A 15,670-nucleotide genomic window follows, 5' to 3' on the forward strand; every position below is an offset into this window, starting at 1 on the left:
ACACAAAGTCACATTCATTTGAAAGTATATTGAATATATGGCATTTTTAGTGTAATGTGATGTAAGTCAGCTGCACAATACATCAATTAACATAAATGCTAATTTATTCAGAAATAGTGGTATAATGATGGGGTTTAGCTAATGCTGAGGGCCTAGCCACGGATAAGGAGAAAACCTCTGAAGGCAGAGGAAACAGACGCACAAATGAATTGCACGAACACTGAATGCAGCCTTCATACTCTTTAATATGAGCCACAGGCACTGTCCCTGATGTGCCTGCTCTCCTCCCATGTGAGCAAGAGCCAAGTGGGAAGGATGATGGATATAGTTCCATGAGGATACAGCAGTATGCAATGATAGTTGACATGTTTCCACATGAATGGCACTGCATCAGGTTGAGAAGGCCATGACAGGTCTTTTTCTTTATCCTGTGCATTGTCTCTAAACTAACATGAAATTTTGCACGCACCATGTGCCACCAGTTCAGATGCTACATCTGATAAATTAAAATGAGAGAAATGAATAATTCACTCTTAATTATAGCGGTGTGAGAACTCATTCCAGAACTGTTTGGTTTTCATTAAAGCTAGGTGAAAACACAGTCAGTGAGGACAATGACTCATGCTCTGTGTGACTCATAGTTTGCCATTCAGCTTTCACCAAACAGAGTAAGTATCACATCAAATTTAAGAATAATTTAAGAATAATGATATATTTTTTCATTTTCAAGCTCTCTACTGGCAGTTGTGGGATCATAGATACATATCCCAAAAGTGGCAAAGTCCCAGTGTGTTAATGCACTGATGGCCAATGGCATGGTTTTTATTAAGACTGCTCTGCGCAGATCACATAAGCACTTCATTGGTGTTTCAAAGAGCTGAAATGGGATTACTGTGATAGTTCATTCATGCTGTGACCTGGATTTTGCCAAAATATTTAAAAGCATAAAAATCTAACAGCCCCGTACCTCTCACTGACAGAAGTGATATGGACAGAAAGGTGATCAGTCGAGCACTTTGCAAGGCACCCTGTGTCTTCATCAACTGCGTCTCCGGGTGTGATGTCCAAATATAGCAGCTGGGACGTCAGAGGGGAAACTAACACAGTGTTTTTGGAAAGCCACCTGCCATTATGGGATTGACAGATTATGAAAAGCTGATGTAACTTGGCATCCCGGTGAGGGTTTTGTTACAACAAAAAAACGGTTAAATCAACCGTTTGAACACGGGGCCACGCCTAGCGCGTGGACATCGTTTGTTTTATATATTTAGATTTTTTTTCTTTATTTTTTTTTTCTTTGGAACATCTTTTAGGTCAACATCTTTTGGGGGCTGTATCTCGGTATAATGCTCCAGTGAGCTGATTCCTTGTGCATGAAATGACTTGACATCCTCCCGACCACCGAGTGCGACTCAGTGCGCGTGTGCCTGAGCGTCCACGGAGGGAGAGAGAGAGGGAGAGAGAGAGAATAAGCAACTTTGTGACCAAGCATAGCTGTGTCTACAGGAACAGCGTGGGGGAGAAAAAAAATCATTTGACAGTTATGGTTGATCAGCGTTTCTTTCATCCCGCATTAGTGACGACGAACGTGCTCGCGTACAATAGCGCCCGTTTCCTATTTCGTTTTGACGGATTAAAAATAAAAGACGCGCCGAAATACCCAGCGAGCCTACATCTTCATCAATGTGCGCGAGGTATGTATTTCCTACCAAGAGTTACACAGAAATTATGAAGGCTATCTTATCTCAGGGAAGGCGCTGTCATACAGAATTTCTGCTAATCTTCTGTAATTTGCAAAGCTTTGCATTTAAATCGGCAGCCTATTTAACAGCACTTCAGGTCTTAACAAGCAAGTATGATATGGGTTCCCCCCTTGCAGTGGATTTAGACTATTGTTTGTGCTTATGTCTTCCTTTGACCTTGCTTTTTTGTTGTTTGACATAGCTTGAAGGAGTTTCTTTCTTTCCTTCTTTTTTTCCTCTTTTCTTTTTTTTCTTTAGCCGTTTTAAATCAGCAGGCACAAAGACAGAAGTTACCTCTGGGTAACAGCAATCAAAGCTTTGACTCATGCCGACTAGAGCTCTCTTGTTTAGAAGTTGCTTTCATCGCAGCCCGCCTGTTTTACATCATCATGTCTTTTATTTCTAGATGACATTGAGGATACCTTAGCAGGACTGTGAGCTTGGCCGTCATTTGCAGAAAAATGCATCTTTGGATTCCATATGTTTTGCTGAGTGCAACGTCAGTGTGCACTGTTGAGATGTTGAGCCATTATGGAGAAATATGTCAAGGACTATGTGCCTGTGAGGAGAGAGAAGGGGTGCTTACAGTGAGCTGTGAAAACAGAGGAATTGAAAGTCTCTCAGACATAAGCCCAGTGTACTTCTCCCAGTATCATCTGCTGCTTACTGGAAATCTTTTGAAAAAGCTATCCACCAATGATTTCGCTGAGTACAAAGGACTTACAATATTACATCTGGGAAATAATGAAATATCTGATCTTGAAGCAGGAGCTTTTAATGGACTGCAGGAATTAAAACGATTACATCTCAACAATAACAAAATTGATGCCTTGAAGGAAGAGTTTTTCTTTGGCCTTGATAGTCTGGAATATCTACAACTTGATTATAATTATATCACTCATATTGTGCCAAATGCCTTCAGCAGACTTCAACATTTGGAGGTCCTGATTCTAAATGACAATTTAATATCTGCCCTGCCCGTAAACATTTTCAAGCATGTACCATTGACCCACTTAGACTTAAGGGGAAATCAGCTCAAAGTACTTCCCTACACAGGTCTGCTGGAGCACATGAACAGTGTTGTGGAGTTGCAGCTAGAGGAGAATCCGTGGAACTGTTCCTGTGAGTTGATTGCTCTTAAAACCTGGCTCGAGAGCATATCATACACAGCTTTAGTTGGGGATGTTGTCTGTGAGTTCCCTTTTCGGCTTCACGGGAGAGACCTTGATGAAGTTTCAAAACAAGAGTTGTGCCCGAGGAGAGCCATTGCTGAATATGAGATGCCACCCCTGCCGCATTTGAGCACCGATGCATACTATAGAACCACGCCAGCTCTTACAGCCTCCTTCACTTCATCTGGGTTCGCACGGTCCTCATCAAGACCCACTAAGGGACCTCGACAGTCAGCCAAATTAAAATCAAGACCCACAGCTCGCATTTTATCCAATAAACCACAAATTTATGGCCAAATTATTTCATATCAGACCAAATCCCCCGTGCCTTTAGATTGCCCAACAGCCTGCACATGCAATCTTCAAATTTCAGACCTTGGCCTGAACGTGAACTGTCAGGAGCGAAAGATCGAGCAGATCTCCGACTTAAATCCCAAACCTTACAATCCCAAAAAGATGTATTACACTGGGAATTACATCACTGTGGTTCGCAGATCAGACTTTATTGATGCAACTGGATTAGACTTGCTTCATCTTGGTAACAATCGAATAGCCCAAGTATATGACAGAGCTTTTGCTGATTTGGCAAATCTTAGAAGACTATACCTTAATGGCAATTTAATAGATCATCTTCCAGCTGATATATTTTATGGATTAGATAGCCTGCAGTTCTTGTATTTAGAATATAATGTAATTAAAGAGGTTACGTCTGACACCTTTCAGCATGTACCTAAACTTCAGCTTTTATTTCTAAACAATAACCTACTGAAAACTTTACCAGAGGGAACGTTTACTGGCCTGACGTTAGCCAGACTAAATCTTCGCAACAACCATCTTCGATATCTGCCAGTCAGGGGTGTGCTAGATCAGCTTACAGCACTGGTACAAGTTGATTTGTTTGAGAATCCCTGGGATTGCTCGTGTAGCATACTGGAGTTGAAGATGTGGGTGGAGCAGCTCAGCACGGGCACAGTTGTAAACAATGTCATCTGTGGATCTCCTAAGAAACTAGCTGGAGAGGATATGAGATACATTAAGACGACTAATTTCTGCCCTAATAACTCTGATATACTTGCCTCCATGATTCCACCGTCTGAAGAATCTTTTCCTGGAAGCACTATCACCATAGAAACATCCTTGGACTCTGACACTCAGTACAGCACCATTCCTTTATCTGTGATGATTCTTGCCCTTCTCCTCATGTTCATTATGTCTGTGTTTGTGGCTGCAGGGCTGTTTGTGGCGATGAAAAAGAGACGTCAAAAGAGTCAAAATGAGCAGAATAACTCAATGAATGCTTGCATTAGCTCTCTCAACATGGAATATGGCCTTTACAAAAAAGGATCCATCCCCAAAGTCAGGACATCCAGCGGACATGTGTACGAGTACATCCCACCTCCTGCAGAATCTACATGCAGAACCACTGCTCACACCCCACCGGACAATAAATCAGCGGACGGATTTAGAGACTTTGATGAGTTGAGTGGCGCTTTTCTGGGTAACTCGGATGAAGAGGCAGCCAGTAATGTAATAAGCTCAGAATACAGTGCCACCACTCCAGAGCCTCTTAACAAGCCTTCCACCCCTCACCAAAATGACCCGTGCTACTACAGGGATGTACTTGAGCCTGACAAGCACGCACGCTACAGCAATACATTGCCATGCAGGCATACAGCACATTCATCAAATCAGTATGCCACAGACTTTGATGCGAGGCATCAGTATGTTCCCCCTGAAAGAATACAACAGACAATACTGTATTGTACTTCGCCAAGTACTGTTTATGTGGAGCCGAACAGGAGTGAGTACTGGGAACTGAAAGCAAAGCTTCACATTGACCCAGATTACCTGGAGGTTCTTGAAAAACGAACTACATTCACACAGTTTTAAGAGACTTGGCGGCCCACAGATGGTCAGAGTGGACGGATTTCTGTGATGTATCTATTTTAATCAGGAGTCGTAACATGTCCTAAAAAATAGGCATAATTATTTTCTCAACTTTAGTACAGTGCATTGGGAGTTACAGCGTGCACTTCTCGGCGTCATGCCTAACAGAAGTGAGCAAGAAAAGACAACACGCTTCATTTTAAATGATCACTTAACACTTTATCCCTGTTTTGTTTAACAGTTTGGTTTCATTTTAAAAATATAAAGAAGAAAGCACAGATTCAGGGCTCATATGACTCATCTCTATCCTGGAGCTGTATCATTGACAACAATGTGAGACTGAGCTTTAACTCCCAAATTAGCTTCATTTTATGAGTGCTAATGAACCGTGCAGACGACATGTACTTGTCCCAAAATAAACCAGGTTTTTTGTCACAGATACATGTATTGCTGCCAGTTCTGCCTTTTCAAATTTATTCAAAATGAAACACGTGCATAGGACTAAAACAAATTTGTCCTGCAAATAGATTTATAGCCATGAAGTTGACCTTTTAGGTAGACAAAAGTCACTTAAGCACTGAGCCAAACCCATTTAGCTATGCAGTCCTCGAGGAGTCACAGCTCGGAGGTGATAATATTTAATGCATTAGATCATGGAATAAATTCTAAATGTTTCAAACCACAGATTATGAGACTCATAAATCGCAGCTCACTTGTTGGGAGGTTCTAAAGAGAATAATCACAATAATTCATATCCTACAAATATATTGAACTGAACCAGTACAATGAAATCCCTCAAAGACTACCTATCCCCAGCCTGACAGCACTAAGTGATTATGATTATGAAAGCATGTTGGGCTGGAGTTAAATTTAATGCATTGTAATTCTGCTCAAAAATGTTGTAACTAAAACATTATAATCACAACTGTATTCAGGTGTATTGTAAAGGAAAGAAAATGAGCTTTAACTGCCGTTGTTTGTCATGTGTTACAAATGTGTGCAAACAGTGTGTCTGGCATTTTACATAAACACACGCTTACACCCTCATCTGTTACGTGTACCACTACCAAAGCAGTCCACAAAGAATCATATATATATATATATATATATATATATATATATATATATATATATATATATATATATGCAAATTTTTAAAACCACAACTTTACATCAAAATACAGTCCTGTGAAATATTGAACCTATAATAACTCTTTACTGTAAGTGTCAGAATGTGTCTACTGTAGTATCCCAGTTACAACACATTTGAGTGAATTTACAATACAATGAGATATCTGCAAAGTTTTCTGTCTGAAACTCAGTTCAGATTTTTCAGTGTTTTGGCCTTAGGCTCATATATTATAAACATTTGAGTAACTGCAAATTCTTATGCAAACAAATACGGTTATCAAGCTTTTTGTCAGTTAATTTGGTTTATTATGTTTTATTTTATATAAAAAAAGAATGCACTATGACTTTTACAGGTCAAAAATGATGTCACTTTCTGAAATGCACAATGTAGTAGTGTGCATATAGCCATAGAAATAGATTTAATAATTTCATACATAAAGATTACATCTGTCAAAAACTCTTGCACTATGCATAGATATTGATTATCCTTAGACAATCTCTACAAACCTGCCCATCGCTCACCTCTCCATCACCAAAAGCATCCATAAACACAAAATTTAATAATACTATCACATCCCATAACTCCTCATTTGGAATTCAGCACACATGAATATTCAGAGGTACTTTTGTACCACATTTTGGATAATTCATTTATTCGCAAAAGTAATATATTTTTAATTACATGTGTTTTTAGGGGAATACTGAGTGGATTTGCTTGGCATTGTTTGTCTCATTTGTTCGGTTCGGGGTCGCGAGAAATTAGACAGTTTTACTGCAATTAGCAGTCTCCGCTTGTCTCTTTCTTAGGGAGGGATTGATGGTTAGTGTAACAACTGTGTAAAAATCTGCAAGTGCTTTAGCATTATTAGACTGAAAATCACAACAAATGAATGCAGCGATTGAATGGATAAAACACATAAAATTTTTAATGCTCAAAAGGAAGCTAAACACATCATGTAGTCATAACGCCACCTAACCAGTTTCTAGGTCAATAGCGAATGCCTAGAAATGTGACTTTCCCTGCAAACATGCAGCAAATTCACATCATATGCAGTATTATGCACTGAACCTGTCATTTTAATTCAGCTAATTACAGGACATGGTGTTTCTGGACCTGGTCTGCATGTCACCAAATATTACACTGCAGTATTAGTCATGCTGTTTACCATGCTGTTTACAGTCTGGGTTTGTTGCCTTTCACGTGTTCAGTCATTTTGTGATTCTTTTGTCACCTGACCTGTCGCTGTGCTTTAGAAATTCAGCAGAACAAATGAACTGAAGTCTGCACAGAAAATAAAAAAGCATGTACCTACACAGCAGGTTTGTTTTTAAAGATTACATTGCTGTGAGTCAGTGTTGAAAACAATGTAAAACTGCAGACATGCACAGACTGATCCACAAAAAATGTTTGTGTTGTGAACAGTGGCTGGCATTTAATTGATTGTTTCAGTTCTCAAACTTCTTTTTTACACGTGTCAGTTTTTACATCCCAAACTAATGCGACAAAAGAGTGGATAATCCAGTATTAAAAGGAAAATGTAATGTGTGGGAGATTCCATACTTAATTTTATTTATATATATTTTTTTGTTTATTTATTTTTTTTACAGAATATTGCAAAAAAGAAACTGCATAATCAAACAACAGGATTTGCTGTATATAACAGAAATTTGTAATCTGTTTTCTCTTGTTCAGATTTTTGTAATCCTTGACCAAATGCACATTTTTTCGTCACATGTAAGACTACAAATATTGATCATCCAAAATTGTGTTAAATTGAAACGTGACTGTCCTGTGTATATGTGCAAATGTTCAGTTTGCAAAGAAGACAAGGTGAAGTCAGTGTCTTATTCGATTGTGTTTGCTTTTCATATGAAACAGTGATTTCCTGTGTAAACCTTTGATTTGTAAATAGAACACTTCATCAGCCTTTTCATGCAAACTTGCATCTTTTTTTGAAAAGCAAAAACCTGGTCTCTTCTTGCAAAAACACAGTACAACTAGGAATATGTGGGGTAAATATATCTACAATGTGCTGTTTCTTTAGTTGCTAGCTAATGAATAAAACATATGCATTCATTTGATACACTCGTGTTTGTTTTCCCTTCACCCTTTAAACCATGTTCTTTGCAGCAAATGTCATAGTGCACACGGAGGAGAGAAAGTGTTGCGCAAAAGCTATTGGCAGTTTTTTTTTCTTTTTTTTCTCTTTTTGCTAAAATTGTTATATCTAATTCAAATGTCTCGATCAAGAGGCTGTCATAGCTTCATTCGGACAAATTGGAAATAACGAGAAGGCTATGTTATATAATCAACACCAAGATGGAATATTTATTACTTCACAATGCCTTAGGATTACTCAGTCACATTCAAAGCTATTTCAACTAACTGCTTAAATGATCAATTATGCCATCTATAAATGCTTATCAGATGCCCCAAAGGATTATGACAGCTGCACAAATAGCAGTGCCAGAATAAGCCTTTGGTGCTATTGCAAAACTAGAGTTTCTTGTACATGTTTGACAACAAAATGTTTGACACTGAGCTTCTCGCAGCAACAAAAAATGTATTTGTTGTGTTGCCGCCGTTGTGTTTAATGCTAAAAAAAAAGAAATTCTTACAGTAACTGCAATATGAACACATCCCTATACTAGCAGAGAAACTATACACTTTGCAGAAATAGCTTTCTGGAAGCCCAGTATCCATGGAAACATCCAATTACCTGACACAGAAAAACAATCTAGAGCAAGAGGTACAATGTCAGCACAGAGTTGAACACATTTGTAACTCAAAGAGTTGAGATTTAAGTGAATTGTGTCTTGCGCACATCTCTAAATTGCACACCTTGTGCATATAGACAAAAAGGTGATTTGTGGGATACATGTGCTGCTGCATTATATTTAACCATAACTGACAGACAAAAATGTGACTGAAAACTGTCAGTTCTAATAAGACGAGTAACAACAGATCAGCGTTTGACTGACGCCATTTGTCAGATTGATGGTGTTATGTTTCTTAGCTGCTTGAAGACTCCAGTTTTTGTGAGGCAGGGGGAAATTAGGGCAGATCTACATTATGTAAGCTTGAAGAGATGTGTCAGGCACTGTGAAGGCAGCATATGACTGTAAGCATTCACCAAAGGAAAAACCTTTGCTATCTTCAATCGGGGAAGCAAACTTGATAGCAAACTGATTCAGAGCTCCTTGAATTTTTCTTTGATGGTGAAGATTTGAATCTCTCACCTTTTGTGTGGTTTTCCGTTGTTGCTCTCATTCTGTGTTTCTGTCCCAGAAGATTCTTCAGTCTTATTTGCAGCAATGCTCCTTTTCTCTCTAACACACACTTTGTATGTGTGTGCGTGGATTGGAATGTGTGTGTCTAGGCGCATAAATTATTGACTCAGAGTGTATTCATGCTTGCCTCAAGGACTTTAGCCTACCAACGTGGCAATACCTTTTTCCTCTCTTTTCATCTTTCAGCATTTTTGTCTAGAAAAAATAGCTTCACACAACTCACCACCAAACTAAAGGTCTTTAGTAATAATTGATGTATTCCTTCTCGAACATAAACTGCCATTTATCTATGTCCAATGTGCTGTTTAATAATGTATGCCAGGGTAATGTCCGTTTTAGACTGACTTCTAAAGAAATGGCATGCTGTTGGTGGGATAAGGTGATATTTACAAGCCCAGATTTTGCTTGGTATTGCAAGTATATTTGCAACAACTGGAAACAGTATGTCTGAGACAGGCTAATATTTATGAGGGTTTATCCAGGCTTACGACTGCCAACCTAAGAAAAGTGACAAAATCCTCCCTCATCCTCCCATTAATAGTATTCACACTAAACAGAAGAGTGATATTTTACATCAAGAAAAGAGAAAAGCTTTGGCAATGGGCGAGCTAAAATCCGGTCCTGTGAAAACAGTGAATTTATGTTTTTAGGAGGTTTTCATAGCTCTTGAATTCTAACAATGCCAGACTTGTTGGCTGTATGCATAATATAATTCTCTGAGATTTCCTGCCAAAACGAAACAAATTAAAATTAATGGACTTTTTAAATGTGGGTCCCTCTGACTATCGTGTTTTTCTCCTTCAATTCCAAGCATACTGCATACTTCTGCTGCCTGCAGAGTGGCTCATCTCACATTAACCTCTGTCTGTGCCCCGATATTCAACCACTTCTTTTTTTCCAGCCCCTTTTCCTCTTGGCTCTTCATTGCATCAAGGGCATGTCCTCCTCTATATCTTGGCCTGAAGTGCTGCTGTAATTGCTATAAGAGAATGGCATGCTTGTTGACCTGTAATTTATAGCAACAACACACAAGCCATTGAGAATATCCCTTATTATGTAATGAAGTATGTCACTATACTGAAACATCTTCTTTTTGTTTGTTGGTTTCATGATACATTTATTTAAATGCAGCACACCAGCATGAGCCACTACAAGAACGTCTCCCAGTGATTTGAAAAAGATGTGACCTGAAAGGGCCCTGTTCGTGTATCCTCCTTCAGTTGAGGAGAAGGAGAGACATAAACCTCACATTGAAAAAGCATCCGTGTCTGAACAATGGTAGTGTTCTTAAGATCAGACACTTGCTTCTACAGAAGCCATTCAAACAAAACTGTAGGGCAAGGTTATACATTTTATTTACAGTCTGGTCTGCTTTAAATGGAAAACACACATTCTCTCAGCTAAAGCAGTTTGTAATCATATTTATGATTATTTTACACAGTCTCTTCTAGATGTGTCACACTTCCAAAATTTAAAACGTCAAGATAAATCTGACTTGACTGTGAAACTGCTCAATGGAGCTCTATGATGCGTGAGTCGACTATTATAGATTGTCCATGTACTGTGGCACTCTGAATTTAAATGCAGATGTACTTCTTCACTGCTGCATATTTCCCTCTTCTCCTCCTGACCATGCCATCGAGTCAAATAGACAACTGGGGGAAGTAGCTCACCCTTGCCTTTAAATGTGTGATTGTTTAGTTTGTTTTGACGAGTAACAGTGAATCAGATCAAACATTTTTAACGTTGAAAAGACTAAGGCCTCTCACATACCGTATGCCTTTTGCATATTTCTCCTTGGACAGAAAAACATCACATTAAAAAGTGCACTTAATAACTGTGTGTAATATTACTCCAGTTATGCATTCTTTCTAATAGGCTAACATTCAGTCCATAATTAAACCCTTAATGCAAACCTTCAAGTGGAACATTTTGTACCAGATTTATAAAGTGATAACAGCTAAACATTAGAAAATTAGTGTCACAAGGCTGTGCTCAGATTTTAATCTCTTTAAATGATGAATTCCCACTGAGATGCTTCTCTTTTGGAACAGAACTGTTAAGTCATCACTGGATTTTTCTTTTTTATTATGCATAATGTCAAGGTTTTGTGGACAATTCAAAAGAGACTTGATCTGCAGTATGAAGGCTGGGTACATTACCAGCTGGTACAAAGGCCTCTTATCTCACCATTATGCTTAGAGGTACAGCACAAGTAGCCTGGGTAATGAACTGACTTTTGTGGTTTATCTTCCATTTATTTGGTGTTATCTTTGACATAGTTTGATGTTGTTTCATTATAACCAAGCCACAAACCCAAAGCAATATATGCAGGGGCAATATAAGAGCTAATCTTCATTCAAATTCCAATATTTTTTCCATGGAAAAGGGTCAATGAGCTGCTGTTCCTGTTGAGTAACACTGCAGCTGACTAGACACTACAAGTGATACACTACAAGTCACAACTAAAAGTGTTGGGACGCTAAGATTTAAATGAAAATAATACAATAATTTGTAAACCTCACACACCCATATTTTGTTCAGAGTGAAAAACAGAAAATATGTCAGATGTTTACTGTAATACATTGTGCTATTAAATGGAAAATATTAACTCAGCTTGAATTTGGCAGCAACACTCCACAAAAATATTAAGGGGGGGGGGGGGGGGGGGGAGTAAAGAAGTAACTGCTGGAGAAACATTTTACAGTTAATTAGTTAAGTTAATTGGTAACAGGTCAATTACATGTTTAGGTATAAAAAATAGCATCTTCACTTCTGTCACTGCATGAAAAACAGGAATGATTCTGCATGGGAATCACTACATGGGCTCACGAACACTTCCAGAAATCATTGTCAGTGAGCATGGTTCACCATGCCATCCACAAATGCAGGTTAAAGCTCTGTCATGCAATGAACAAAGCATATGTGATCCAGAAAAGCAACTTCATCTCTGGGACAAAGCTTGTTTAAGATTTATTGAAGCCAAGTGGAAACTGTTCAGTGATCAGACAAATTGAATTTTGAAATTCTTTTTGGAAAACATGAACATGATGTGCTCTGGACTATATATATATATATATATATATATATATATATATATATATATATATATATATACAGGTTTTAGAGCAGCCATGCTCTCTTCTTGGTTACCTCTTTTTCACAGAAACCCCTGCATATTGCAGCAAGACAAAAGCACATGCTGCAACTATTACAATAGCATGGCTTTGTGGTTGAAGGGATGGGTGCTGGCCTGCCTGCAGTCCGGGCCTTTTACCAGTTGAAAATATTTGGTACATCACGAAATGCAAAATATGCAATGAAGACCCACGATTGTTGAACAGCACACCATTCCTCTCCCAGAACTCAATCATCTGGTCTCTGCACTTCCCAGACTTCTACAGAATGTTGTTAAAAGAAGTGGGGATGCTACAGAGTGGTGAACGTGGCCCTCACTCAAATCTCTGGAGACCTGCTGCTGCCATCAAATTCAAAATGAGCTTTTTTTTTTGTTTTTTTCTTCAGTGTGAACATTTGCCATGTTTTCTATGTTCTTGTCACGGTTCAGCTTTTTCTGTTTCTATTTTGTTTTTCTAAACATATGATTTGTTGGGGGTTTTGAGTTGTGCTTTTGTATTTAGGGTTATTCTTGGTTTTGTTCCTTTTACATTACTTGGTGTACTGGCCTTTAGTTCAAGTCACTGTCGTCTCTGTTTCATGTGTTATATTCTTTCAGTCAGCCTTCTGGTGTGTAGTCTGCGTTTTTGTGATTTGTTTCATGCTTCCTGTTTTATTTTGTAGGATTGTGTCTTATGTCAGTGTGTCCAGCTTTGCTCCTCCTGTCTTGTTAGTCTAATTTCTCCCAGCTGTGTCTTCCTCCTGTTGCCCATTCCCTGATTACCACCCTGTGTATATTAGTCCTGTGTTTTCCTGTGCTCAGTGTCGTGTCGTACCATCAGACTTGCCTGTGTGTTTCAGTTTCTAGTGATTCAGTGTCAGTTCATGTTTTATTTTGTCACCAGCAATAAAGCTGAGGTTTTTGAGTTTCAATTTAGTGTCTGAATCCCGCATTTGGATCCACCTCTCCATCCTCCTGCACACAGAGCCCTGACAGTTCTGATGTAAATGAATTATTGCTTTGATATTTGGAAATCACTCCAATCTGTTTTTATCTACTTTTTGCACAGCATCCAGATTTAAATTGTGGTTGGACATATAATGTACACATAATCCTAATTTCTAAGTCATGTTTGTTCAACATTGCATTTCTAATTTTTTATGCATAATATCAAGGTTTTGTGGACTCACAGAGCAAACTTGATATACAGCATGAAAAAAGAAAAAGAAAAAAAAGTATGGCACACAGCAGCAATTAACAGCCTCTTATCTCAGCAGTGTGCTTAAAGGTAGAGCACAAGTAGCTGTAGATTTGGGTTCAAGGGTATTAAAATGGCTTGCGTAGAGCATCTTTGCTTTATCTGGTGCAAATTGCATGAATGAGGGGGCTTCCTGAATCTTTTACAGAGTCCTGTCTTCTTTAATTATAACCAAGCTGTAAAGTGAAATCAGGCAATATAAAGGCGGGCCATATAAGAGCTAATAATTATGGAAACGGCAATATTTTGCTCTGGCACAGGGTCAAATAATGCTACACCCACTGATCTTGCTCAAGGACACTGCAGTTGACTAGACACTATGGGTGACAGGAGAACCTACTGTGGCCTTCATCTCCACATGTTCTTTTGGCATCTGGTTCAGTAATTTCACAGCACGAGGCAAGCTTAAAAAAAACTGCAACATAACCCCTGGCATGTCAGACACAGGCTAGTGTCCACTTAAATCACTGTTCTCTTCAAGTTGTTTCATAGAAAAAAAAATGTAAACACCTTCTAGATATTATTCTGTTTTCATCTCTTTTTTTTATCCATGTGTTGCAGTTTCTGAGCTATTTGTACTTAACCTGACTTGGTACGAAATGTAAGAGCAATTCAAGCACCAACGTTAAATTAGGTGTCACTGTTATTTTAATCATCATCATATTTTTGCGAACAGCATTTCTCAGTGCATTTCGGTCACTGAGAAAGGCGTATTTATGTGAGTGCCACGAACACCGGAATAAAGTTGGTGTCTGAGATGCTTTTATATTTAAACTTGAAGATAATTTTTTAAACAGTGTATAGTTCAAGGCATACTACTCAAAACTCTCATGACAGGCTTATGGTGTACTGTGGTTCCTAAAAGCACTTTTCTGTGTTTCTGTCTCTCTTCCCTCTGAGTATCCTGTGGGATTTACAACAAGCTACAATGGATCCAGACAGATGGCAAGGTGGGGGTGTTGGGTAACCATCTACTGAACCCCAGGGAGTACTGCCATATACAAGCTGTCAAACAAATGTCTTCACTCAGAATTGTATTTGTTGTACTATAATGAGATCCGGAATTTGATGTTAATTTTGCACAATTGCGCAGACATCCAAAAGAAAATGAATGCAGTGTTATTGCCTTATTGTGTGCTCTTGTTAAGAACTTTGTGAATATACTCCCTTAATTATATAATTATTTTTTTGTTGTGCCAGCAGCATTTTCATATCCTCTATGAATGCATCAGGGCAACAAGGCCATCAGGAATTTCCATAAAGTAAAGAAGCAAATAGGTCATGAATAACATTAATATTCAAAAAGAAGCACTTCAAAGAGTGCTAACCCAGTGCCTCAGCATTAATTACATTTGACCATTCATATCTTCCCTCATTAACCACCCTGAGAAGCTTTATTTGCTGAAGGCTGTGTACTGTAGGCTGGTGGCAAGTGCATCAAAACAGTTCTTTCAAGTTTCTCCTTTGTGTTAAGTATCGTGCAGCTACACAGCTCTTAACAAGTCAAAAGACTGAGAAGGCCTTCTGAAAGCATGTGTCAGCTCTGCTAATACTGATGAAGCTCATAACGATTTATGTAAGACACAACTTCAGTCGTTCACTGTTGACTGGATAATTGACAGGCTATTGTTGGTTGACTGCCAAGATTTCCCAAGAGATGTGTCAAATTTGTTCAGTCAACCACTAAAAGACTTCACATATTTTGACAAGGATTGTTTCTTTTTTTTGACAAAAGAGTATGCTTTTAGAATACTTGGAAAGATGTCATAAGAACACAAAACCTAAACAAACAGCAGCCTGGAAGTGTGTCATGCTCTTTTGTGAATAACTTTTTTAACAGTATGTGCTTTCAACCTCAACTTTATTTTCTCACATTCAAAACTCCATCACCTTAGTAAATCTTACAGGCTCTCATTTGTTAAATTTTATTATATATATTTGCTTTCTTTTTTCAGTAATATGAGTGTCTATCTGTACCATTACTCTCATATTATCACTTCCACTCCAGCCTAGAGTGAAAATGTGCATATTTAAATGATAATAATGAATATTTTTGAAAAGGCTGGTGTTA

General features: G+C 38.4%; 1 protein-coding gene across 1 annotated transcript; it reads left to right on the plus strand.

Annotated features, from left to right (window-relative positions):
* Positions 1 to 1,464: 1,464 nt before the first annotated feature.
* Positions 1,465 to 5,885, plus strand: slitrk5b (SLIT and NTRK-like family, member 5b). The gene is made up of 2 exons (XM_006788404.2): positions 1,465 to 1,694; positions 2,149 to 5,885. Exon 2 carries the CDS (start codon positions 2,204 to 2,206, stop codon positions 4,802 to 4,804), a length of 2,601 nt encoding a protein of 866 aa, XP_006788467.2. The 5' UTR covers positions 1,465 to 1,694; positions 2,149 to 2,203; the 3' UTR covers positions 4,805 to 5,885.
* Positions 5,886 to 15,670: the final 9,785 nt, after the last annotated feature.

Source organism: Neolamprologus brichardi, chromosome 16 (assembly GCF_056152115.1).
Source record: "Neolamprologus brichardi isolate AB-2024 chromosome 16, ASM5615211v1, whole genome shotgun sequence".
Classification (NCBI taxonomy): domain Eukaryota; kingdom Metazoa; phylum Chordata; class Actinopteri; order Cichliformes; family Cichlidae; genus Neolamprologus; species Neolamprologus brichardi.

Excerpts from the sequence above, each read along its gene's own strand:
- slitrk5b (XM_006788404.2), top strand. The coding sequence starts at position 2,204 with ATGCATCTTTGGATTCCATATGTTTTGCTGAGTGCAACGTCAGTGTGC.